This window comes from Prionailurus bengalensis, chromosome A2 (genome assembly GCF_016509475.1).
Source record: "Prionailurus bengalensis isolate Pbe53 chromosome A2, Fcat_Pben_1.1_paternal_pri, whole genome shotgun sequence".
In the NCBI taxonomy this organism is placed as follows: domain Eukaryota; kingdom Metazoa; phylum Chordata; class Mammalia; order Carnivora; family Felidae; genus Prionailurus; species Prionailurus bengalensis.
The window spans coordinates 150203078-150227064 of record NC_057348.1 but is presented as its reverse complement, the minus strand read 5'-3'; the positions used below and the strand labels follow the sequence as shown (position 1 = coordinate 150227064).

At 53.8% G+C, this 23987-nt stretch overlaps 2 protein-coding genes and 2 long non-coding RNA genes across 15 annotated transcripts; 3 read left to right on the top strand and 1 right to left on the bottom strand.

Annotated features, from left to right (window-relative positions):
• Nucleotides 1-1831: 1831 nt before the first annotated feature.
• On the top strand, nt 1832-5876 carry CYREN (cell cycle regulator of NHEJ). 8 transcript variants are annotated; one of them, XM_043589609.1, is made up of 5 exons: nt 1832-1894; nt 2757-2830; nt 3360-3640; nt 3904-3979; nt 4874-5876. In XM_043589609.1, exons 3-5 carry the CDS (start codon nt 3501-3503, stop codon nt 5126-5128), a joined length of 471 nt encoding a protein of 156 aa, XP_043445544.1. In that variant the 5' UTR covers nt 1832-1894; nt 2757-2830; nt 3360-3500; the 3' UTR covers nt 5129-5876. The 8 variants fall into 8 exon arrangements, with proteins under 8 accessions (XP_043445544.1, XP_043445548.1, XP_043445543.1 ...); XM_043589613.1 differs by lacking the exon at nt 1832-1894 and adding an exon at nt 1958-2158 and having other exon boundaries at nt 3487-3640; XM_043589608.1 differs by lacking the exon at nt 1832-1894 and adding an exon at nt 1960-2158.
• On the bottom strand, nt 5760-20539 carry TMEM140 (transmembrane protein 140). Of its 4 annotated transcripts, XM_043589617.1 has the most exons (3): nt 19932-20539; nt 7835-7937; nt 5760-7245 (listed from the first exon to the last, which is right to left on the bottom strand). In XM_043589617.1, exon 3 carries the CDS (start codon nt 7205-7207, stop codon nt 6653-6655), a length of 555 nt encoding a protein of 184 aa, XP_043445552.1. In that variant the 5' UTR covers nt 7208-7245; nt 7835-7937; nt 19932-20539; the 3' UTR covers nt 5760-6652. The 4 variants fall into 4 exon arrangements, 3 of the variants coding, with proteins under 3 accessions (XP_043445552.1, XP_043445551.1, XP_043445550.1); XM_043589616.1 differs by lacking the exon at nt 7835-7937 and having other exon boundaries at nt 19932-20535; XM_043589615.1 differs by lacking the exons at nt 7835-7937; nt 19932-20539 and adding an exon at nt 9151-10407.
• Nucleotides 15039-17461, top strand: LOC122488322. The gene is made up of 2 exons (XR_006298599.1): nt 15039-15176; nt 15823-17461. It is a non-coding gene; the product is annotated as an uncharacterized LOC122488322 (long non-coding RNA).
• On the top strand, nt 20224-22447 carry LOC122488321. 2 transcript variants are annotated; one of them, XR_006298597.1, is made up of 3 exons: nt 20224-20315; nt 21425-21534; nt 22271-22447. It is a non-coding gene; the product is annotated as an uncharacterized LOC122488321 (long non-coding RNA). The 2 variants fall into 2 exon arrangements; XR_006298598.1 differs by having other exon boundaries at nt 20228-20315; nt 21430-21534.
• The last annotated feature ends 1540 nt before the right edge of the window (nt 22448-23987 follow it).

The window sequence follows — 23987 nt, the reverse complement described above, 5'->3', positions numbered from 1 at the left end:
CAGGTGACCTCGGTGCTGGACTGGTTGGTTTTGTGACTTGAAACCATTGGTTTATCTCTTCAAGCCTTGATTGAGTTAAACTCTCCTGGCCCAGCAGGTGAACGTGCTTTAGAGAAACCAAAAGCGCCACACAACTTAGTAGAGATCTTCAGGGTAGGGAGTTTCCAAGCTTCGGATCAAGGTCCACAGTTGTGCACCTCTGGCCTGCGGAGGGTAATTATTCCATTGGCGGATCTGTTGCAAATCACATTTCAGATGGTGTCTTGATAATTTCACATTTTGGGGCCAGAAGGTCAGTTCTAATCATCCTTTTACCTCAAAATGCTGTAGAAGAAGATTCCTCTGGTGGGAGAAGTTTCCTCTGTGTTTTTGTCACGTCTGTCACATCTGCGACCTGGGGTTGCTTTGCTGGCCTCTTTGAGGCTGCTGTATGCTGTGATTTAAAAAAAAAAAAAAATTTTTTTTAAGTTTATTTATTTTGAGAGGGACAGAGATAGTACGAGTGAAGGAGGGGCAGGGAGAGAGAGAGAATCCCAAGCATGCGCAGAAACCTACCTGGGGCTCTACCCCATGAAACGGTGAGATCATGACCTGAGTTGAAACCAACTGACTGAGCCACCCAGGTAGCCCTGAGTGTGACTTTTTTTGAGAGAGAGAGAAGGCACAAGTGAGCAAGGGGCAGAGGAGGGCAGTGAGGGGGAGGGAGAGAGACAGAGAGGGGAGGGGAGGGAGGTCAGCCCAACCCGGGGCTTGAACTCATGGAACCCTGAGATCATGACCTGAGCGGAAGTCTGATGCTTAACTGAGCCACCCAGGGGCCCCAAACTGAGTGTGATTTTAATTAAAGCTAGATGCTAGCTCCACGTGTCCACCACAGTGCTCGCATCAGGCTGAACGCAAACACCGCGGACTCCTGGGAAGCTTCGTGGAGCTGCCGGGTTGGAAAAGGGAACACCTGGCCACCAATCTGAATGTTAAGTGTTAGTGAAACCTACTTACTTTAAGATAATTTCTTTTCCTGCACCTGAGGGTCTCACCCTGTACCCCCTCCTTCTGGGATGCCTACACCCCAGCAGCGAGAGTTGGACTTGGTCCCTGTGGGAATCCTGAGCCTTAAAAAAATGCAGGCCCTCCTCCCCTCACCCTAATTTCTGATTTGGGGGCTCAGGAATTGACACTCTAATATTAAAATCCGACTAGCAGACCTCAATTGGAGCCATGTTTGGGGACTGTTAAAGAAAAAATATTCTATTAAATAGAAAATTACTGACACTTGTTAAAAACTTAATGGCAGACTTTATTCAAGGGTGTGTATTACAATTGGGTTTTATAGTAAGGGAGAGCCATCAGGCTTAACTCTGAATACAAGAGGGAAAGGGACTTTATAGCCAAAGAGTGGATGGAAAGCTGCTAAGAGGAATCACCAAAGGTAAAGGGGGCGTGGGAGGTGGGGGGAGGGGAAGGATTGGAACTCGCTAAACTCGGCAACCAGGATTCTTGCTGAAGGCAATCTAGGCGATCCGACATTACCTGGGGAATGGTGAAAAATGAGGAGCCCGCCCAAATTTGAGGGCGATCAGGATTGGAGGGTGGGGCTCCTGGCTAAAATGACTCGGTAGGATGCTTGCGAAAATTGGACAATGCAGAGAGGAGCAGGGAAGCTCCAGAGGCAGGGCCTAGATGAGGGTTCAGAGGAGCCCGACGAGAGCGAGAGCCGGGTCAAGGAGAGAGTGTCGCGGCCCCGGGACAGCTGGCGACTCCCGCTCGGGTTGGGGGCGGGGACGCCGACTGCGCGGGCTGCCTGCAGGGGGCGCGCCGGGGGCCGGAAGTGGCGAGGCCGCGCGGGGCGGAGGAGGTGCGCGCGGGGCCGAGCCGGGTCCCTCCGGCCTGCCAGGTGTGGGTGGGGTGTGGGTCCGCGCAGCCGCCCCGCGCCGCCTCTCGGGCTCGCCCCGGAAACCGAGAACTGCGCGCGGGCCCGGGAGGCTGGAGGGCCGGGCCGGAGGGGCGCGTGGTCCGGGACTCGGCTCCGCCCCGCCGTATCCGAGCGACGGGGCCCGCGAGCCTACGGGCTCGGAGGAGGCGGTCCCGGCCGTTCCCGCGGCCGGCGAGGCCTCACGTGGCTATCCACGTGCTTCCGCTCCGCCCTCGTCCCCCGCAGGTTGGCACGCGTCTCGCCGCGGCCCCGGTGGCGCAGGGTCCCCGAGAGCGGGGCGGGCCTTGCTTGGGGAGCGCCGGGCACGTCACGAGCCGGAGGGGCCGGGTTTCACCCAGGTAGCGCGGGCTCTGCCCGGCTTCGCGGGCTCCCCGCGCCCGGCCTCTGCGCTTCTCAGAGCCCCGGCAGCGCGGCGGCCCTTAGGCACAGGGTTCGGCCTGCAGCACCCGGCTGCGAGGCCTGGCTGGCCGTTCCGTTTTTTTTGGAACCTTGGGCACATTGCTGTCAGTTCCTCGTTTGTAAAAATGGGCTTGATAATATCTGCCTGCGGGTGGAATAAATGTCGGTGTGCCTGACTGCGGGGCTGTGTCTGCGCCTGGCGGTTAGCAGGGCTCGGGTAGTTGTGGGAACAGTCGGCTGTCATCACTGCCTGAATTTTGACAGCAACCAGGTACACTGGCCAAGCTCTGCCCTCTGGCCGGACAGGTTAGGATGACGTCATGCTCATTTTTTTTCCCTTAAGTTGTAAACAGTCTTCTAAGATGAGCAATAAATGACTGTGATTCAGAGAGGGATCGCTTATTCATGGTTGACCCTTTTCTAGGCAAACCTCTGCTCCAGTAAGAGCCTCCCTAGGCGGAGCTGGACTGCTTTCAGAGTGGACTGCCAAGTGGAAGGGTGAGACTTGCACCCCGAGTCCCTGGGTGGGGACTGAGCTGTAGGGGGAGGGGCTGTGGCGGTGGTAAGTGGGGGTGGGGAGAAGAGAGACCAGGTTAGATGAGACAGGCTGTCAGGGCACCTTCTGGATTACCTCCTTCCTGGAGCAGGTCCGGTTGTGGTTCCTAATCCCTACTGCTGGCTAAAATCTGGCCACCCAGAAGTATTTTTGGATTAAGGGAGGGAGTGTTGGCCATTTAAACCTTGCGGGGACTCACAATGGTCTTGGAGTTGTCTGTAACCACACTAAGGTAGAGGAAATGAGAAGTCTGGAGTTGGGGAGATGAGGGAGAGATCATGAGAGAGATTTTCAGGGTAGGCTAGGCACCCTGGGGACAGCGAGCATCTTGGATGGCAGGGAGAAGGGGAATGGGCCATCTTAGTCTCCTGGGGCCTGCTGTCCACCTCTGGCCTGTCCTGACCAGTAATTTCAGCTGGTGACTGGAAGTATTCCAGCTTATTAGAGCTCACTGGACTTTGTTCTTTGTAGGATTTCAAGCGTGACTCCCATGCAGGACAAACAGACCTAAAGTTCCCGGTCGGATGAGCGTGGGGTTCCCCGTCCTGAATTAGAAAAGCAAGCCATTAAGCCTGGGCCCTGACTCGTCTTCCTTCATGAGAGAAAAGAGAGATGGAAACCTTCAAATCTGGGGATAAAAAGAGGGTCCTTCCCACATGGATGACAGCCCAGGTGGCCGAGAAGAGAAAGGTGCCCGTGAAGACCCCGAAAGCGAGGACATCGGCAGCAATGCCAAGGGCTGCTGCCGCAAGGTGGGACAACTTCCCGTCGGGGTCCTGGGGAATGAGGAGGGAGGGAGGGTTTGGAGGCGTCACAGTTGCTGGGGCTGAGTCTTGCGGTGCGGGCAGAACGGTGAGGTGGCGGTGAGGTGGCGGGGGTTTCAGCCCCACAGAGGTGCACGTGGCAAATCGGGAGGCCCGGGAATGGGACTCTTGCCCTCACTTTCTGCCCCCTCGTGAGACCTGAGACCCGAGACCCGTCTGTCCCCATCTGTAGCATCGTGCCTTCCTTTCAGACCTCCTGCCACGAGGACTGTGTACTGCATGAGTGAGGCCGAAATGGTGGATGTCGCCCTGGGGATACTGATTGAGGTAAAGTCCACTGTGTCTCTTCTTACTCTCACGACCAGAAACCGGACCGGGCCCTTGGTTAATGGCAATAAAAGAGACGCCCTGCATTCTCAGTTGGCCTTGGGGAGCCCTGTCATCTGTCATCCCCCTTCGTCCAGCTGTCCCTTGTCTAGCGCTTCCCCTTGGCCTCTCCCCATGTCCGGTGTCACTGAATGTTTGGGGCTGGACCCCTGGGGAGGGAGTGGTCGTGGGTGGGAGAGCAGCTCTCTCTGGGTGACTGTGTGTGGTATGTGGAGGGGACGGAAGTTTTTCACCGCTTACGTCCTCTGGAGGGTCTCAGGTGGGTGAGGGGACTTCTCAGCCGAATGCCACGCAAGTCTCCTGGCTTTTGAAGCGAATAGTAACTGCCACCTTAGTGTTGTGGAGTACTTTCTAGTTGACCAGGTGCTTTCCTAGGTTGTTGCCTCATTTAATCCTTGCAATAACCCGGTGATAGTGAGTGCAGGTATTACTGTCCCATTTTACAGATGAAGATATTAACACCCAGGGACTTTCCCATAGTTACACAGCCGATAAGTGACAGAACGTAGGCCCACACTCAAGTTTTGTACCCGTGGTCCTTCCGTTCTGTCACCCCCACCTTTCCAGATACGCTTTTCCTATTTTTCTTTTCCACTCTGCCATTCCTCAGGCCCCTGCCCGCCTCTCTCCCAAGCGGGTCTTGACTTCTTCGGGAGCTGTGAGGGGTGGCCAGGGGAGGGGGGGATGGAGAGGGGGAGGCTCTGATTTGGGGCGGTGCTCGAGCCGGTCACACGCTTCACAGTGGCTTCCGCATGTGTTCTGCGTCGCCGGCGGTTATTTCATTCGGGAAATAGCACGATGTCTGTTTTGCCCCTCATTTCTCCTACCCCACAGGCCCGGAAACAGGAACAGCCCTTGGAGCCACTGACCCCGGCTGGCGCTGATAAGCCAGAGCTGTCCCGGGCCCACTCCGCTTTGTCACCGTCACCGAGCTCTCCTGGGAGAAGTGAGGACGAGGACGATGAGAAAGACGCCCTTCCTCCAGGCCACAGCCCTCAGGGGCCCGCGGGGTCTGACTCTGCCCGCAGCAGAAGCCCCGAGGAGGACGAGGACATGTTAAAATACGTCAGGGAAATATTTTTCAGCTGAACGGACAGGCTTCCCAGGACTTTCTACCCAGAGCGCTGGAGGAAGCCGGCCTCCCCTCCGCCCGGGGCCTGCCAGCCGCTCCCGCTCCTCCCCTCGTCCGCTCCTCCCTGGCAGGCAGTCACCTCCTTGGGGAGCTGCCCTGTTGAGTGTGTGCAAGTGAGGAGTCCAAATGTGCTTCCGTCAGAATTTCTCCCTGCGCCTTGCCTTCTCCACTCGGAGGCCGTGGTTTTATTGGCCTTCCAGGTCCAGGGAAGGTGGGGACATGGTGGCCAAACTTAGTGAACCGAAGAGCCAACTTAATAATTTTCAGCGAAAAAGAGGCATTGCTGCTAAGTGCACTGGAATCTCCACCGTCTGGTCCCCCTGATCTCTCCCTAAGGAGGACGGCTGTTCTGAACACAGTTCCAGTCACTCGCGCAGTCCCCCCCCCCCCCGCCCCCAGGCAGGTGCCCCGCCCACAGGGCTCTGCTCTGTGTGGGATCTTGAAACTCCGTGTGCAGATCGGAAGCCCCCCTTCCCCAGGCAGCCACCGTCCTGCCACTTGGCAGCTCAGCCTCAGTCCCTGGGCAGTTGTAAAGCGCCAGTGGGACGGGAGCCCTGCGAAGACCCTAAAGACAAGATCACACCGGAGTCCGTGTTTCTGACTCTATTCAGTGTGGTTTTTGACAGGCACAGAATAAGGCAGTCATTTGCTGTATAGGTTTTCCAATATATAGGTGCTGAAAAATACAAACAGTTCCCTAGTGTGTGAGCTGTGTTTATGTCCTTTCCAATTCTGGGTGGAGAAGTGAAGGCCTCGACATCTGTATGGAAACCCCTCAGTTCTTTTCACCTTCCTCCTGCCCAGGGATTCGGCGTTTTGTGTTCCCAACTCCCAGGTCACGTGCTGGGAACGATTTGCCAGCTGACGCCCCTGCTCTGTCTGGCTTCAGGTCTGGGAGACTTCGGGAGAACCTTCAAAGCCACCAAGGCTTGTCTTTGTGCCCACGTGTTCTGTCTTTAGTGACTCCCTCAGGGATCACTCGTGGGCCTTTGGGAGACGGGCTCATCACTTCACACCCACCGTAGGGAGGGGGAGCCTGCTAACCAGCGCCCCAGGGAGGCTGAGGTGCACTCTCTCATAACGTCCCCCCTTTGTTGCCATGAACCTTCACTTGGTTCCAGTGTGACATGTGGCTAATTATCCTAGAAATCAGGCCTCGTGATGGGAATCCTAATGTCAGTTAAAGGAGTCCTCGTGACAATGAGCTTTTTGTGGTGTGTCCTTGGGAACCTCGGAAGTCCCAAAGGATGGACAGCCCCACGCTAACAAGCCGCAGGTACCGCGGCTGCCACTGCTGTGCCCTTGGCCTTCTCGGCACTGGGTACCCCCACCTCCTCTGTGGTGGGTCCCGTCTGCCAGAGCTTGAGGCCGGCATTTGCTATGAAACAGGCTGAGAAGACATGCCAGCCCATGAGTTTTCTGGCACCTTCTCTGAGCATAGTTCAAACTGAACTCTTGCCATCGTGAGCCTCTCGACAGAACTAGCAGCTGTCAAGCTTGACCTTGTCCTCTGCTCTCTGAGGGAACACACACGTGGCCATAAGCAAGAGGAGGAGTAAGGCCTGGGCAGTGCCCAGAGCCAGAAACCCAGGCTCCAGGAGGGAGAGCCGGATCCACTTCCACGTGTAGGTGAGGAAGAGGCCCAGGCCGCTGGCCAGCAGCATGGAGGACGTCGCCAGGAAGCCCCCCGCCAGCCGCCACTCTGCCTCGTTACTGTTGCACCAGGCCAGGAAGAGGGGCAGGGGGACGAAGAGAGTGAAGACCAGGGCCCCGTACACACCGAGCCTGGCCAGGGCCAGGCCGACCCGCGGCACCCCCAGGGCCTCCAGCTCAGGGAACTGGCGGCACTGGAGGGAGCCGGTGCCCTCGTTCCACAGGCAGAAGTTGTAGAAGCCGATTCTGAGGTTGGGTGAGTCCACGAGGTTGCCAGCCTTCCAGAGGAGAGCGTAGAACAGCAGGAAGATGACTGCCACCGTGACTGTCATGATGCCCAGGAACAGCAGCTGCTTGCCCCGCCTTGGCCTTAGGACGGTCATAGTCTCCTGCCCTTTTGCAGGGCCGCCTTCCGGGGCACCTGAGGGAAGTCACACCGGTGAGTGTCCGGCCTCCCTCCCGGTTTCCTCACAAGCTCGCCTTCTCCCTTCTGGAATCCCATAAACACCTGTGGCAGCCTTCCCTCCAACCCCAGCGGGAACAAGAAGTCAGAGGGAGCCTGCAGGCGGGATGCACTTGGTAAGTCACCGCGAGCCCCCTCTCCGGCCTTGTTCAGGAGGAGGGGCTCCCTAGGCCGCTGAGTGCCGGAAAGCGGTGACAATGATGGATGCCCTTTGAACAAAGGCTTTGCTGCCCTTTAAACACCACAAGCCCCTGGAAATGTTTGTGAGGGAGTTTCTCAGATCCTTTCGAGGGTGGGTTTGTCTGGGGTGAGGGAGGAGGCTCGCTGTCCCTGGGGGCCTGAAGGAGGAGGAAGGCGCTAGAGGCACAGGGGCCCCCCCCAGGGGGCGCTGTGGGAACTACTGTCAATGGGCCACAGACCCGGCACATCAGAACTTCCAGGTTGGGTTGGGGCACTGGTGTGTTCTAGAAGCCCTGTAGCCTGTTCTAACACAAGCTGGGGGGGGGGGGGGGGGGACGAGGTCTGCTAGACTTCTCCGGGAGCTTACCTGCCCTGCTCTGGGAGTCATTACTTGGTGAAGGCAAGAGGCCACCTGCTCATGAAATCACACAGTAGCACTCGCTACCTTTTAAGTGTCTCCGATTTTTTTCCTGAGAACAGGAATCATAGAAATCTTGGAAAATAATACGTAAAAGAAAAAAATACATAAAAAATAACCTCTTATCCCACCACGTACGTAGAACCACTGTTAATTTCTTACCAATATTTTTTTCCTATGCGCTGATGTGTTTTTAAATAGTCACACTGTTGACCACAATGATTTTCTCGCTGAATATTATGCACATTTTTCAAAGCTGTTACATAGTCTGCAAAAACATGTTTAATGGCTGTGTGATAGTTCGTGTCGTAGATTTATCCGTCACGCCATTAGGCAGATTGTTTCCATTTTTACCATTATAAGTGACAGATAAGGAAGATGTTTGTATGATTCTTGGTTGGAATCTGATTTTTCCTTCAGCTAGATATCTAAAGTGGAGCCAAAGGTAGAAATACTTTTGCGTGATCTTACTGCATATTGCCAAATTGATCCGCAGAAAACTTACTTGTAGTCCCCGTAGACTAGCGTACACCGTCCTCATCGTATTTGAACAGTCTTTTCACTATGATTTTAACCAGAAGGACTTCTCCAAATTGCTCTTCTACCACAGTAGTCTGCCTGCGATACCTTTGTATTTGTAAAGTTTTGACTACCGAACAAAATAGCCATTTGTGGGCCAAAGTGCCGCTAGCCTTCCAAGACACAAGGTGCTGGGGACAAAGGGTAGAGGGCCATCCTGTCAGTGCACCCAGCCTGGGGTGCCAGGTGGTTTCCTGCAGCCAGCTAGCGGTGGCCCCGGGGAGAGGCTCAGGGGACGTGTCCAGCCCTGGGGGGCGGCTTCTGAAGGGAGCAGCCGCTCCCTCGTTCCCTCCGCTGGCTGAAAGGAAGGTGCGTCCCACCACATCCCATCTCTGTTCTGCTAGAACAGGAAGTGCCCCGAGGGACAAAGAGAACAAGTGTGAGGGAAGAGGAGATGGCCCCCGCTGAGGGAGAGGGCGCTGCACCAACTACCACAGACATTTATTTCCCCCAGCTCGGGGGGCGGGGGCTGAGAAGTCCAAGATCAAGGGACTGGCTGATTTGGTGTCTGGTGTGCCCCCTTCTTGGTTCGTAGAGGGACATCCTTCCCCAGTGTCCTCACATGGTGGAAGGGACAGGAAGCTGTCTGGGGCACCTTTATTTTTTTCTGGGACCTCTTTCACAAGGGCACTGATTTCATTCATGAGGGCTCTGCTCTCAACCTCATCGCCTCCCAAAGGCCTCACCTCCTACTGTCATCACCTTGGAGGTTAGGTTTCAACGTACGAAATTTGAAGGACACAGCGATTCACTCTATAGCAGGTGGCTCCCTTCAGAGGACCTGAGTCAGTGCAGACAATGAGAATAAAGATTTATCAGCAAGCAACTCCTTTGACCGAGAGCCGGGACAGCACCTTGGGGGGAGGCCGGTGCCCGTCAGAACAGAAACATACACCTGTGCCTGCAGTGAGGTTTTGAACTCCTGTCGCCACCGTCCACCAAGGGCCTCTGCCCCTGGCTTCTCCTTCAGGGGAGCTCGGCAGGGAAGCGCCGAGGTGGCAGAGAAGGGCCATCCCGCGGAGGCCCTGGGACCTCCCGCTACCCGCCTTGCCACAGCAAGGCTTAGCAGGTGTGGAAAGGTGTCTTTGGTACATGAGTTGTGAGAGTAGCATAGCCGAAGTTCTAGCTGGCCCAGCCCGCGGTGCGGGAACATCCCCAGCAGTAGGTGTTCTGTACGGTTTCGTATTTCACAAATGCTTGTAGAAACCTGTATCTACGTTTTTAGTGGGTTTAGGTGTTTCAGGGCGCGAGATGGATTTCCAGGGCTGGAACCCCGATTTGTGCGCGTGTGCCGTAGCAGATGAGCTTTGACTTGCCTCCGTTGGTTGGGAGTACGGGTGGCCTTACGTGGATGTTCCCTCTTCTTGCCCCTATTTCAGGCCTGTTACACTTGGGTTCAAAAAAATCGCTATTTTTAAGCATTTTTGACTTGAAGACAGAGCCAGGTTCAAAAGGCGTGGCGGCCTGAGGACATCGTATCAGCCAACTCTGGCTGTGGCTCCCAGGCGACCGGCCTTTGTTTTTGACTTCCTGTCTTTCTCTCAACTGCCCTTTGGGAGGGTTTCACTAGAGAGTGAAACAAAATAAAACCGGACCTGGGAAGCCCAGGAGCACAAATATGGGGAAGGAGGTCGCCCCTGGTTCCCAGTCTTTATAGGCACAGAGTTCAGCTCCACCGCCTGGAGCTTGGGGCTCAGCGCCACTGGGCAACTTTGAACTTGTACTGGCAGTTAATTCTCTGTAGGGGGCGCCTGCTCCCGGTGCTCTCCACTCTGGCTGTGCTCAGGCGGCCCCCAACCCCATCTGCCCTCTCTCTCAGTCTCCCTGAAACTCCTGAGGTCTTGCCCTGCCCCCTGCCTCCAAATCCTACTAATCCCTGCCCCCTTTATCCACTTGGCCGTCCATCTTATCCCCTGAATGGTGCCTGACACACAGAAGGAACTTCTTGTTAAGAAAGAAGACAGGGGGGCGCCTGGGTGGCACAGTCGGTTAAGCGTCCGACTTCAGCCAGGTCACGATCTCGCGGTCCGTGAGTTCGAGCCCCGTGTCAGGCTCTGGGCTGATGGCTCAGAGCCTGGAGCCTGTTTCCGATTCTGTGTCTCCCTCTCTCTCTGCCCCTCCCCCGTTCATGCTCTGTCTCTCTCTGTCCCAAAAATAAACGTTGAAAAAAAAAATTTAAAAAAAAAGAAAGAAGACAGGAAGAGGGGGGAGAGAGAGAGAGAAAGAATGAAAGATGGAAGGAAGGAAAGAAAGAAAATTAAAGAAAAAGGAAAGCCAAGCCCTGTGGTACCCCTCAGTTATTGCGCGTGTACATCTTGTGTGCGTGTCCTGACAAGCCAGCAGGCTTCCTGAGGCGAGGGGCCGTGTTTCGTGTGTCAGACACACCCAGCATGGCGCTGGGCTGGCTGCTCCCCGTGTCCCCTCAGACATCCGGACAGACTTCAGGACCTCAGGGACCGAGAGGCTGGAGGCTGGTCACAGCTTCTTCGTCTGAACATTTCGTAGCGGATGCCTCTGGACATTCCGTTGGAAAACCCCATGGCGCTCTTCTCTGTTGTCCTAAGAGCCCACCCTGGCTTTCGTGGCTTTTGACAATCCACATAATCTCGTTCTCGCCACCACGAGCTTTTGAATTCTCTTTCATGACGAGCCTTGCCTCCTTCAGAGGGTGAACCAGCAGGCTGCTGCGTTACTGCTGCCATTTTTAGCTGAACTTTTTCCTGTTTATAAGACAGCCACACGTGATGATTGTAGAAAAGTGGAAAAATATGTGAATGACCAAAACTCATCTGTAATTTTGGGTTGTAGAAACCACCACTCTCAATGCATTTCCTTCCGTCATGTTGTTTTACACGGTCAGGCTCATGCGAATATGTATGTTTGCATCCCGCTTTGTCAACATCATTACGGCGTGAGCGTGTCCCTATGTCACGAGAAGTGTTTCCTGCACGATGTTTTTCGTGGCTGCCCGTACTTTAGGACATTACTTTGTAAGACTGGACACAACGCTGTGGCGATGTTTGTGAATCACCGTCCCTTACTGTTGGCACTTGCTTCTCAAGACGCCTCAAGTGCCATGGCTCTCCTGAGTCACAGAATCAAAAGGAACTTTACGAACTGTCCTAGTGCCTTCGTTCCCTTTCCCGGAGGCAGGTTTGTAGCTCTGGTCTCCATCTCCGGAGTATACTTGGCACCTGTCTGTGATCTGCGAGAATACCCGTCCACGTGATTGTGTATATATATATATATATATATATATACACACACACACAATATATATATGTATATATTGTATATATTATATACATATATATATTGTATATATATATACACACAATATATGTGTATATATATTGTGTGTGTATATATATATATATATATATACACACACAGCCCCCCTGCGACTGTCTCTCATGCCAGGCAACTGCTCACTCACCACCTGTGGAAATTCTACTTCGCTCATTAAGTGTTTGGTGAACTCTCAGAGTGAGCCCCGCGGAGGGGAACGGAGTACCCACGAAGAACGTCCCCTTCAGAGTCCCCCTCCAGGAGCGTGGGGACTAGACTGGAACTTCTGAGTTCTTCCACCGGGAATATATCGTATGTTCTACCTGGAGGGGTGTATATGTTCCGGAATGTGCTACCAAGGATGACTTCTGCCCAGGGTGCCCTCTTTCCACGGCAACATCAACGACGACCTGGTATTCTTCCTGCTCCTTTAGGAACAGGACACCTCGATACTGTCCCCTCTTGGACCTCTCCTGTTATCCTCGCCCCTCACTCCCTCCCTCAGCTTCGGTTACAGTGGCTTCTTCCTTATTTTCCAAGAACTTAAGGCAAGTCAGGACTTCCATGCTTGACATTTTCTCTGCCTGGAATGCTCTTCTGTTATTACACGCCTCCCTTGGGCCTCTCTGCTCAACTGTCCCTTTCTTACGGAGGCCACCCCTGGTTAGCATCTCCATCTGTGACAACCCCTCCACCGGCCCCACAGCTCACACTGCCTGTGCCCCTTTCCTGCTCTCTCCCCATAGCTCTGGTGCCATCTAACATTCTCAACATTTCTTGTCCCCCCCGACCCCAGTCCCCAGTAGACTGTAACCTCCATGAGGGCAAGGACTTGTATCTGATGCTCATCTTTATGTGTCTGTGGTTAGCTGGTCTGTTTATCTGTCAAAGACCTATCTTTCACTGTTACGTCCCCCACGCCCGGGACTACGGGCCACACGGGAGGCACTCAGTAAAAGTCTGTTAAAGGACACGCGAGTGACTGAATGAACGTCAGCGACGGCACATAGAGTTGCTCAGACCCCTCCTTGTGTCGATTTTTTCCATCTGCTTCCCTGTCCTGGTCCTCCTCCTCCTGGCCCCTCCCTCTTCTTCCCGGTTTCTAAATGTGAGCTCTCTACAGGATTCTCCTGTCTCTCAGATAACATCACGTAGGCCTACAGCTGTGAGAGCCGCACACCGAGAGCCCTGATGATGACATGAGATGTGGGGACAGCGGAGGTCAAGGGCACACCCACCCACGAGCGGTCCCTACCGGGGCCCCCAGGACTGCCTGGTAGAAACTGATGGTATCATTTTGTTGCCAGAACAGAACAGAAGCTTGAAAGAAAAAACAGCGAGCTGATGGGGTGGTTACTAGTTGTAAATTCATCTCCCGGCCTTCCTTTTCACTCGTGATTTAAGAGAGCTCTAGGGGACAACAGAGGGAAGAAGTTGCTCTGAGAATTCTCTTTGACCAGTGAAGGCGTCCAGGGAGAAATCGAGTTTGACTGAGAGTTGATTAATAGTTGAAAACAGATTTCAGAAGCTCTTTGGGCATTTACTCTGTGCCAGGCCCTGTGCCGAGCACTCAGTAGGTACCATTTTATTAAGTTCTTACGACAACCCTGTGGGAGCAGGTTTACGATTGCCATCCCCATCTTCCAGAGGAGTAAAACCGAGGCTCGGTGAAGGTCAGGAGCTTCCCCAAGGTCCCCCGGCCAGTGGCCAGTGACAGTCCATCAGGCAGGCTGGTCGTAATCATCTAGAACCTGCCTCCACTGAATTGTGCGCGTGCCCGCTGAGGCCTGGCGGACGCTGTTGTCGTTGTTGGCTCTTCGTGCGGTGGAGGCCATGTAGAATGACTGTTCTGGGCATACACTCTGCAGCTGTGTGTCCTGGGTTCCAATCCCAGTTCTGCCATTGACTTAACACCCCAGCGCCTAACATTCCCATCTGTAAAATGGCTACAATAGAATTTATCTTGTAGCTTATGAACAGCACACGGAACGTGACCTAGTAAGTCCTGTGTCAGTCATTATTGTCATGGAGAAGAAACTGGAACTCGGGGAAGGGAGCCCGGCCGCGGTGCGGCCCTAGAGGAGACAGACGGTGCCTGCGTCCAGCGGCAGAGCTCCGCTGGGGGACCCGCGCCCCAGGGAGCTGTCTTTTGTGCCCTTGGACGCTGATGCGGCCGCCACAGGTGGCGGGGAAGGGCGTGGACCCAGGGGCCGAGCGCCTGGGCTCAGGGCCCGTGAGCTCGAGCAGCACCCGGCTCGGCCTCCGGCACCTGCTCCCCGTCCGGACCCTGTCGCTGGCCTGTCCCCGGGGGCTGTGGCGAGACTGAGGTGTGGCAACTGTCTCCACGCCCACCCGTAGGCCGGGTGCGCTGGGCCGGCCCCCTCTGCCAACCGGAGCCCTGACTTGTGGAGAAAAGGGAGGTGAGGGAGGAGCGAGGGGAGGGGGGCTGGGGGTGCGGCACCAAGGGGGAGAGAGCAGCAAAGCAGGGGGAAGAAAGAGTCCGGATAAAGCCAGAACAGGGTCTGAGCCGAGCAGCCAGCGGCCCTGCCGAAAACCTCCCCGCCGAACACACGCAGGACAGGGTGGCTGGCGGTGTGGGTGCGGCTCTGACAGAAATAAAAAGGGAAGAAGAAAGGGAAATGTGTCATGTTTCCTCTGGCAGAAGCATGGGCCCAGGTTCTCATTTTTCACAACCGGCCCGCGGTGGTGCGTCCCAAAGGTGCGGAGGCAGCCCTCGGGGGTCGCCCGCGCTCTGAGGCCGGCCAGGCCGGAGGGCAGCTTTGTAGGCAGCGCGTGACATTCGGGTTGGCTTGCCTGTGCCAGGGAAACGAAAAGCAGCTTCACCAGCAGAAGCACGACCACGCCACGAGACCGCCACGCAGGGTCAGAACCGTCCGTCTCCAGACCTCCACGAACACGGAGCCACGGACGTGGACCGTTTCAGCGGTTCCGTGAATGGTAACTAGCTCTTTGTTCGTTTGTTTTGTTGCTTGTTAGCCTCGGCGGGCAGATGATGCAGCTGGGAACGAGGGTCAAAACATAAAACATCTAGAGGGAGAAAAAATCCTTCACCACAAGAACGCGCCTGCGTCTTGGACCCGTCCTTACTTGGTGTTTTTGTTTGTTTAATGTTTAAGCATTTTTTTAAATGTTTATTTTATTCATTTCTGAGACAGACAGAGCGTGAGCGGGGGAGGGGCAGAGAGGGAGGGAGACACAGAATCGGAAGCAGGCCCCAGCCTCCGAGCCGTCAGCACGGAGCCCGACGCGGGGCTCGAACTTACGAACTGTGAAATCACGACCTGAGCCGAAGTCAGATGCCCAACTGACTGAGCCACCCAGGCGCCCCTCCTCACTTGGTTTTTAGTGGCGGGACTCCACAGCTAGCTTATGGGAAGCTAAGGACCCAGAGCAGAGTTTGAGGGTAAGCAGTACCAGAAGGCAGGACAGCCTTTGGCTGTCACTCTTGGTTCTCCTGCCCAGCCCTCTCCTGCAATCCCAATAGACATTCACAGCCCCCCTTCTACTGAGGAGGCCAGGGTTTCATCTTGTGACTCCACGAAAGGCACGTTTTGGAGAGTTCCCTGAGCCGTAGGCCCTGTGGAATCAGTAGCTCTCAGGGCAAACCAGGAGCCTGGCCTCATGAGCTTGCCTTCCGGTTGAGGACACAAACACCAGTGGTGTACTTTTAAAAAGACCATTCCAAGTTTTGAAAAGATTTGGGAAGGAAACCAACAGGATGAAACAAAGGAGAGAAGGTGCTGGAAGCCGTGAGTCTAGATTAGTGGGTCAGGGAAGGCCTGTGTGCAGAGGAGACATTTGTTTGAGGCCCGAGGGATGTGACAGAGCCATCCCGAGTTGGGCCTGGGCAAGAGCCCTCCAGGGAGACAGTGCGGCTGTTATAAACACCGGCCTGGGAGAGGATCAGATTTCCGGGGCCGGGGTGGCTGCAGCCCCGTGACTGAGGGGAGGGGATCCAGGTCCCTGGGGGCCTTGTAGGCCAGGGTGAGAGGTGTGGATTTCATCGCTCGACCCGAGTGTTCTATTAACTCCTGTCCCTCTTCCCTCAGACACGAGGCTCTAGGCGCCCAGACGGCGGCGGGCTGAGCGCACAGACAGATCTGTGAGCCAGGACAGACGCGCGGAGGCCAGGGGTCACCTCACACCCGTCCTGCCGGCTGGGCCCTCGGCAAGCACCCAGGCCTACTTGGACGTGGCTGGCACGCAACCGTTGGAAGAAGGGGAGGCAAAGAATAATAGACCCAAAGACTCGGACCTTCAGTTTTGCAAGAGGTCTTTCGAGAGAGGCTTCTGAGAGAGGCTTCTTCCCCAGCAAGCTTGTAATACATCAGAAAGGGCTTCAAAACACATGCAGATTAACTCAAAGAAAGCAGATCGAAGCTAAATTGAGTAGCAGATGCTAGGGGCCTTCCCCCTCTACCCTTCAAGGCCAGTTTCGGGAACCTCAGAAAGCCAGTCTTCGGTCACTCTGACCAGTCTTTGCCTCATCACCCTGCTGGCGTCAGCTGCGGCCTCTGCCTCCCGGTTGTCCGGCTGCCTGAGGAGGGGGCCGAGGCTGCGGTTCCTGCCGCTCTCCGCTCTGCCCGGGGACTTGGCCGTCGGTACCTCCACTGCCCCACTGCTGCCCAGCGGACAGAGGGTACCTCTCCACAAAAGCGCGGGGGACCCAGGGCTCACCTCCCAAAGTCTGTTGAAGTCCAGGTTGGGGCTGACAAAGTGAATTCCTGTACCGGGACCACAAAATGGAGGCGGCCCTGGTGGCCCAGCCCGTGTCACAGTTCTAAGCCTAAGTCATGTGAAACACCTGTCAGGGAAACCCAACCCCCCCCCCCCCCCCCCAGCACCTTACCCTAGAAAACAGGACCTGCCCGCCTTCGAAGGAAACCCCGACCTCCCGGCCAATCGTGCCCATTCTTTCCCACGTTGCTGCCTCTCTACACAACTGGCTCTTGCCCCAAATCCTGCCAGACTGCTCCATGCTTGGGAGGCGCTGTACTCCCCCAATCCACGGCTTGTCTTCCCTCAGATAAAGGAAGGGTAAGCTCATCACTCAATTGTTTCCGTTTTGTCCTTTGACAGGGCCGAGAACGCTGAGGTGGCGTGACCCAGGGGCGCCGAGTACAGCTCTGAAGATCTCAGTTGCTAATGAGAACATACAGCCCACGTGCCGGAAGATGACATTTGCAGACGCTTGTTAATGCTTGTGAAGTCACTTTCGGGCGTACCATTTTGAGGCCCGTGGCAGGCTAGAGTCACTGAAGTAGTCGCGGTACCCAGCTCCCGGGCAGATTCCTAGAGATGACGGGGGCGAGATTGGGCCCCAGCCCCCAGAACGGTACCCCCCCACGGCTACCGGGATGGACAGCTCAAGAGTGGAGTGTCTCAGAAAAGCCACACATACGGGGTTAATACGTGGCCAAAGTATTAGAGTTCGCTGGAAGGTTTTTCATGAACGGGTGCGGAAGCCGTCGATTAGCTTCCTGAAAGCAAAACTAGTTTAAGTCCTCACGTCCAGCTCACATACCAAAATGAACGTCACATGGATCCAAGAGTGAAATGCCATGAACAGAGGGAAAAAAAAGATCTAAAAACAAGTCCAGATTCGATTACAAATGAGAAGGAACGCTTTGCGCTTAAAAGCACACTGAAATAACAAAAAAAAAAAAGTGCAGAGTTAACTATTTAAAAGAAAGACACATTTCCGTATAACGAAAACAAACTAATAAAAGTAAAAGCCAACGAGTGTGGAAAGCATCTGCAACAGATATGAAATGACTAATATTACCAATATGTCAAATATGCATACAAACGAGTAAGAAAAACATTAACCGTCCGTCAAAACGGACAAGGAACAGAGATTTCAGGGAAGGGCTGCCAAGTAGGTGAGTGTAGCTGTCATATTTCTACCAAATGTGTGGGCGTTTGCCTCCACCAAGCAGTTCTCCGTGACACCAGCGGGTGTCCTACTATTTAAGCCAATTCTGACATTATCTACAGGACGAGAGTGTCAGATCCTGGGGCTAAGGGTTCGGTCCCGAAAGCCGTTCCCCCTTCCTCCTTCCCGGCTCCTGACCAAGGCTTAGTCACCAGGGCCCGACTGGCGAAATGAATCCCCGGGTGTTGGTGACTGAATCTCCAGCCAGTCTGCCTCCCTGGAGGTTGTGGGGGGTGGGGCTAAAAGTTCCGACCCTCTGATCACAAGACCCTCTAATCGCAAGGCTCTTTCTCCCACAAACAAACCCCCGTCTATAGGGACTTTCCAAAAGTCAGCTCATTAGCATAAACCCAGACGCGGCTGGAAGGAGCTTGTTAATGAATAAAGAAGACACCTTTATTGCTGTTCACACTTCTAATGTTCCAAGGGTTTTAGGAGCTCTGTGCCAGCAAGGGCAACAAAGTCCAAATATATATTCTTATTATATAAATCACTATATCTCATTAACATGAGAAAAAACGTCTATGCCTTTGTAGCACAAGCAAAGAAAAGCCAAGTCAAATAACCTGTGAGTTTCTGTATCAAAACTGCGGCTAAGAACTTTGGATGGCACCTAGCTCGTGGCAAGGCTAGCCTTGTCATACGGTGACGGTGACAGTGGCCCAAGTGACCCGTAAACATTTGCGCAAACTTTCCAGGAGGCGATTTGGCAATATGCATGGAAACCCTTAAAACTAAAAGATAGTCCTATCTTTTTGGCCTGGTAATTCCACTTAGGGGTTTACCCCAAGGCAGCAATCAGAAATGCAATCAATGGTTTATACACAGGAATGTTCATCACCGCATCTTGCGAAAAACGGGAAGCAGCTTGAATGCCCACCATTGGAATTAAACTGTGACGCACCAAAGTGGTGAGACTGCAGACTTTAGAAAAGCCAGTCTAAAATCACACTAATAGAGTATGACTGCAGGAAGGAGACTAAGGGAACATTCTAAAATGTTAATGCATCTGTCTCTGGGTGGTGGCATTGTGAACAACTGTTCTCTTTTTGCCTGAAAAACATTTCCAGAATTATGTGTTGCATTTATGTAAAAGTGAAATGCAGAAAACAAACACAAACGGACTTCATGATCAGGTAAGGTAAGGCAGGAGTCGGCTGGCGAGAACCTGAGAAAGGGCATTACGTGCAGAATCGAAAGGGATGTCTTATGAACAGATTCTTAGGTCTGGGGCTTGGCGAGGGTTGGGGTGTTGGAAGAAGATACTGAGAAATGCACATTAGTTGTCAGGAGTCGAGAAGGAAAGAAGGAATCACATAATGTGTGTGTGTGTGTGTGTGTGTGTGTGTGTGTGTGTGTCTTTCCCAAAGGAACCTTTGATTTTACAGGTGAAGAAGTATAACGGAAGTTATTAAGGAAACAGTCCGTATTTAAGAAAATATTTTAAGATCAGCACTGGCGGGCATGAGAAGCGCTGTAGTCTAATGACAGGCTCTGAATATGTTAGACCCCGTTCAATTCTGAGTCAAGAACACCGGTCTTTCTGACAATCTCAACTCGCGGTGTATGTTTTAAGCACTCAGGGTGTTTCTGTAACTCGGAATAGTAATAGTCGAGCCACTTCAAGTCAGTGACCTGCTTCTGTCTGGCTGCCCGTTTCTGATGAGCAACCCGCCCCTCGGGCCATAAACATCTATTTGCACAGACCTTGCAACACCCTGTCGCCAGGTTATCCCTGTGTGTTCCTTTTAATTATTATTTTTTAATGTTTATTTATTTTTGAGAGAGAGCAAGCAGGGGAGGGGCAGAGAGGGAAGGAGGCACAGAATCCGAAGCAGGCTCCAGGCTCTGAGCTGTCAGCACTGAGCCCGACCCGGGGCTGGAACGCACGAACTGTGAGATCATGACCTGAGGCCAAGTGGGACACTTAACCCACCGAGCCACCCAGGCGCCCCCATCGCCGTGTGTTTCTAACCGGGTGCGCTGGCAGTCCCCTCACCATCTTGGGGGCCGCAGCCCCCCAGGATGATGGTGGCGGGAGCCGAGGGAAGGAGGGCAGAGCGGCACCCGAGGTCACGGGGGGGGGGGGGGGGGTGGGAGGGGGGGTGGGAGCGGGTGTGCGGACACGGCCCGGCGGCGTGGCCCCGCTAGGACGCGAAAGGCCGGAGCCCACGCTGAGCCCAGACGCAGGCCAGCTGCGCTCCACGCAGGGTGGGTACTTACGAACAAGAGGCAGAACGCACAGGCGCTCGTAAAGAGGACGGGCAGGGAGTCAGGTTTGGCGGAGTGTCCTTTCTCGCTGGCTTCCTAACGCCAGGCTCCGGAGACGGAGCCGAGGCCGGTGGAGAGGGGAAGGGCGGCCGGAGGCCGGCCCGGGGTTCCCGCCCGCTCGCGCTTGCAGTTGTGCCCAAGTAAACAGCTCGCTGAAGGTCAGGGCACTGATGCCGCCGACTGGTGTCACATCAGCTGATTTCACTTTCATTTCCTCACTTGCCGGTGGCTCGTGACTTTTCAGAAAAAGGGAACGTAAACAACGTTGTTGTTGTTCACCAGATCGCGTACTTTACCCACGCCCGAGCCGCCCGACCAGTTGACCCAAGGAGCCAGGTAAGGGTCCTGACGCTGTCACACGACAGCTCCGGAAAGGGAACTGCCCAGGACACTCTCAAAGCTCCCAGTGATTTAGACTCCGAGTAAACACGACCTCCAGTTTTACTCAGAAGGGGCCTTTAAGATCATCTGGTCTAAGATCCCGACCCGGGTCCCCCCCCACCCCCACCCCCCACTGGGAAGCACTCAGGCCCTCTGTCCCCTCCTTTTCAGGAATCCGAGCTTCTCTGGCCACAAAACCTTGTGGGCTTAGCGTCCTCGCCAGGGGGGTGTTTGGGCCGGTGCAGGAGCAGCGGGAACATCTCTTCCTTCAGAATAAGAGCAGAACCAAGCTTTTATTTTGTAACCACAGGGGCTCCCGGCCAGAGTTTAAAAATTGCTTCCTTTGCCCACATGACCAGCTGGGAACTCCAATTTGGAGCCAGGCTTGGTTAAGTCAGTAGAAGCTGCCCTAGTAATACTGCAGAACGCCTGGCCTGGCGGGTTTCTTCGGGTTCCTCTTCCCTCCCCGTCCTTCCCCCCCCTCCCCACCCCCCACCCTACCCCCCAGGAGTTCTTTGAACTGCCACATGTTTTCCCCTTTGGAGTTCCTTTAAACTCAAACCCTAGAAAGATGAGGTCTGACAAGGCTTTGGGGTCAGGGCTCCCAGCTACAGAGGAGCAAATTATTTAACCAAGCTGAGCGTGAGTTTCTCACCCGTGAAATGGAAGCGTGGCTGTTGTGGGAACCCAGAGAGAGTGTGGAAGTGCTGGGCACTCAGTGCTGGGCAGGTCATGATGGCAGCTGTTACTAGGGGAGGGGCAGAGGGAGAATCCCAAGCAGGCTGACAGCCCCACCTCGGGGCTCAGTCTCGCAAAGTGTGCCTTGATGACCTGAGCTGAAGTCAGAGTCGGCCGCTGGACCAACCGCCCAGGCGCCCCCGCAGCTGTTACTATTTAAAAGCAGAATTTCTAAATATTGAGAGTAACCTTCTTGGTAATGCCTTCAAGGCAGAGACAAAAGGAACTTTTCGGTACGAATATAAAGTAGTTACTCTGAAAATTAAACACCGGTGAGTAAGGGGATGTAGTGGAAGAGGGGGAGAAACATATATTTATACATTCAGTACAGGTTCCAATGCACATAGTTGTAAGAGAGCCAAACTTTTCAAAGTTCGTTGTGAAAAGCAGCGACCGCATTCTCCCTTCTTCTCCAGAGCCAAGCACTTTCACCTGGGTAAGCGGATTCTTCAGGTGTTTACCCCAGTTCTCAAAATAACCTACCTGCTTGTCTCCGTGCTCTCCGGTTTCTCAGTTTCAGGCATCATCTACTGACTCTCAGCTTTCTTCTCCCTGATTCCCTGTCCACAAGCATGAGTCTTATCTTCCTCCTCCTTCCAAACTGGTTATATTAAGATTTTGCTTAAATCAATATCCAGCGTCTGCACTATTGTAACTATGTAAATACCACACACAGCAGTGGAGTCCTGTAGAAAATTGTGATTCCCGCCCGGTCTGTTAGTCTTCTCTGGAGATAATTGTCTTAATTCTGTGTTTGCTTGGATTTCTATGTACTTACTACCGATGCAACCCTCAATACTTAAATCTTTTTTCAAGAAATGTGTATGGGTGGTGCTTGACCTCTTCCTGAGAAAAGCTCCCCCAGCGCCCTTGAACCCACGTCTGCGCCGGGCTGGGTCTTGACACCCGGCACCCAGCAGTCCTCCTGAAGGACCCTCCCCACCACCCCAGGGATTCCCTCTGCCCCTGTCCTGTGCTGGAGTTCTTATTGCGGGTATCAAAGGCTTTTATCCATTTAGTGTTTATCCTGCCCTTAAACTTGATCAATCAAAGGTCGATCGAGTACAGAATTTTAGGCGAAAATAATTTGCCTGTATAATTTTGAAAGCTTTATTCCATTCCATCTGGCCTTCCTGTTATTTTTGAGAGTTTAAAACTGGTCTATTTTACAGCTTCCCAGATCGTCTCCTTTCCTCTTCTCAGCCTTGCAGCTTTGTCTTCAGAAACAAAAGTGGTGAAAACAACAACAACAACAACAAACAAACCAGAAATGATTTTTGTGGGTTTTTGAGAAGGAACGAAATTAAATGTGCCCAGGGGCCCCTTGGTGGCTCCGTGGGTAAAGCGTCGACTTCAGCTCGGGTCCTGATCTCACTTGGTGGTTTCGAGCCCACCTTGGGCTCTGCGCTTTCAATGCAAAGCTCGCCTGGGATCCTCTGTCTCTGCCCTTACGCCCCCACCCCCCCCCCCACCCCCGCTCATGGTCTCTCTCTCAAAAATAAACTTAAAAAAATTAAATTACCCAGTTTGCCATTCTTAACTGGAAACGTAATTTTTTTTACACCCTGGAGGCTCCTTCTAGCGGCCGTTTCGCGGGCTCCCCCTAGCGGCACAGCGCGTCTGGCCGAGCCTGTTGCTCCCGTCAAGCTCAGCCTCTTCGCTGACCACCCCAACCTCCAGGCTGTGACTGCACCCTCGCCCGGGCGCGAACTTTCCCGCACTGCTCCCCACACACCAGCTGGCTTGGGGAGACCCTCAGAGCTCCCGGTTCTCAGGGCATGCCCCTCCTCCCGGGGCGAATTATCGGAGGCGGTGGCGGCTCCCTCTGGTGACACCTCTGCGGGTGGGGCGATGCCCTGGGGCAGTCCCTCTGGTCTTTTCAGCTCGATTCCCTCCCTGCCCCGTGAACACGCTCGGGCAAAGGTGACCAGGGCTCCGGCTTTCTTGGCCTGCTGGCTCTGGGGACGAGCCTGTGCCCTCTGGCTGGACGGAGGGAGGGAGGCCCTGACTTCTCGGCGGGGCCCGCCGGGAACCGAGTCCCTGCAGCACGGAGGTAGGGACGTGAGCAACGCTAGCAGCCTGCCCCTCCCGGGGAGACACCGCAGCCCTTGGCTGGGAGCTGGGGGCCGGAGGGTGACTCCCGTGTCCTTGGCCACCTGCTCCGGGAGGGGGGAGCTTCCCTCTTGCTGAACTGCTGGGAAGGGAGCAGTAGCTATGGCTCAAGTCAGATTTTAGTAACTTTTCTTGAGTGAATGTTTCTCCATCTGTTGTGTGTCCTCACGACGGTTTCCCGAGACTTTACAGGAGGGTTTTTGTTGTTGTTTTGAAGTTTTAGCAGTTATGGTATTCTCACGGGGGGGGGGGGGGGGGAGGGGTAGTAGATGGAGGGGCTTCTGGGGCTGCTGTTCTAGAACTGGGTGTCTGCCCCTTGTTTTTTAAAGGGAAAAGTTTTGACTGAATAAAATCTAAGGACATTTAAGTATTGAAGAATACATGAACAAATCTGAAATGGCAACATTTCAGAAAATTACAAAGTAAGAAACAAATGGTTGTAACTCACAAGTCCCTTCATCTGTGAATTTAGAACTTTGATAAAAATACTGATAGGTTTAACTGTGATGCCTGTTTGGGTTTTCAATTTGTTAAAACTAATAATACCAATAAAAGTTTATTGAGGTAACTATTAAGAAGCTACTTTTACAGATTTCTAATGGTATATCGAAATAGTCTTTTCTTTTTTTCCAAATATCCTGCCTGGTTTTGTTAAAATGTCAGTGATGGTTTAAGTAATAGTAAAAAATGCAGTATTTATATCCTTTCATTGTAGGGGACACAATGAAATGGAACTAATGTATCATAATGAAGTTAAACCCATCTATGTTAATTCTT

Coding starts and splice junctions, on each gene's coding strand:
- CYREN (XM_043589607.1), top strand. CDS start 2,493: ATGTCGGTGTGCCTGACTGCGGGGCTGTGTCTGCGCCTGGCGGTTAGC. Junction 2,639..2,756: donor TCTGCCCTCTGGCCGGACAG/GTTAGGATGACG, acceptor ACCCTTTTCTAG/GCAAACCTCTGCTCCAGTAA. Junction 2,831..3,486: donor GTGGACTGCCAAGTGGAAGG/GTGAGACTTGCA, acceptor GTCTTCCTTCAT/GAGAGAAAAGAGAGATGGAA.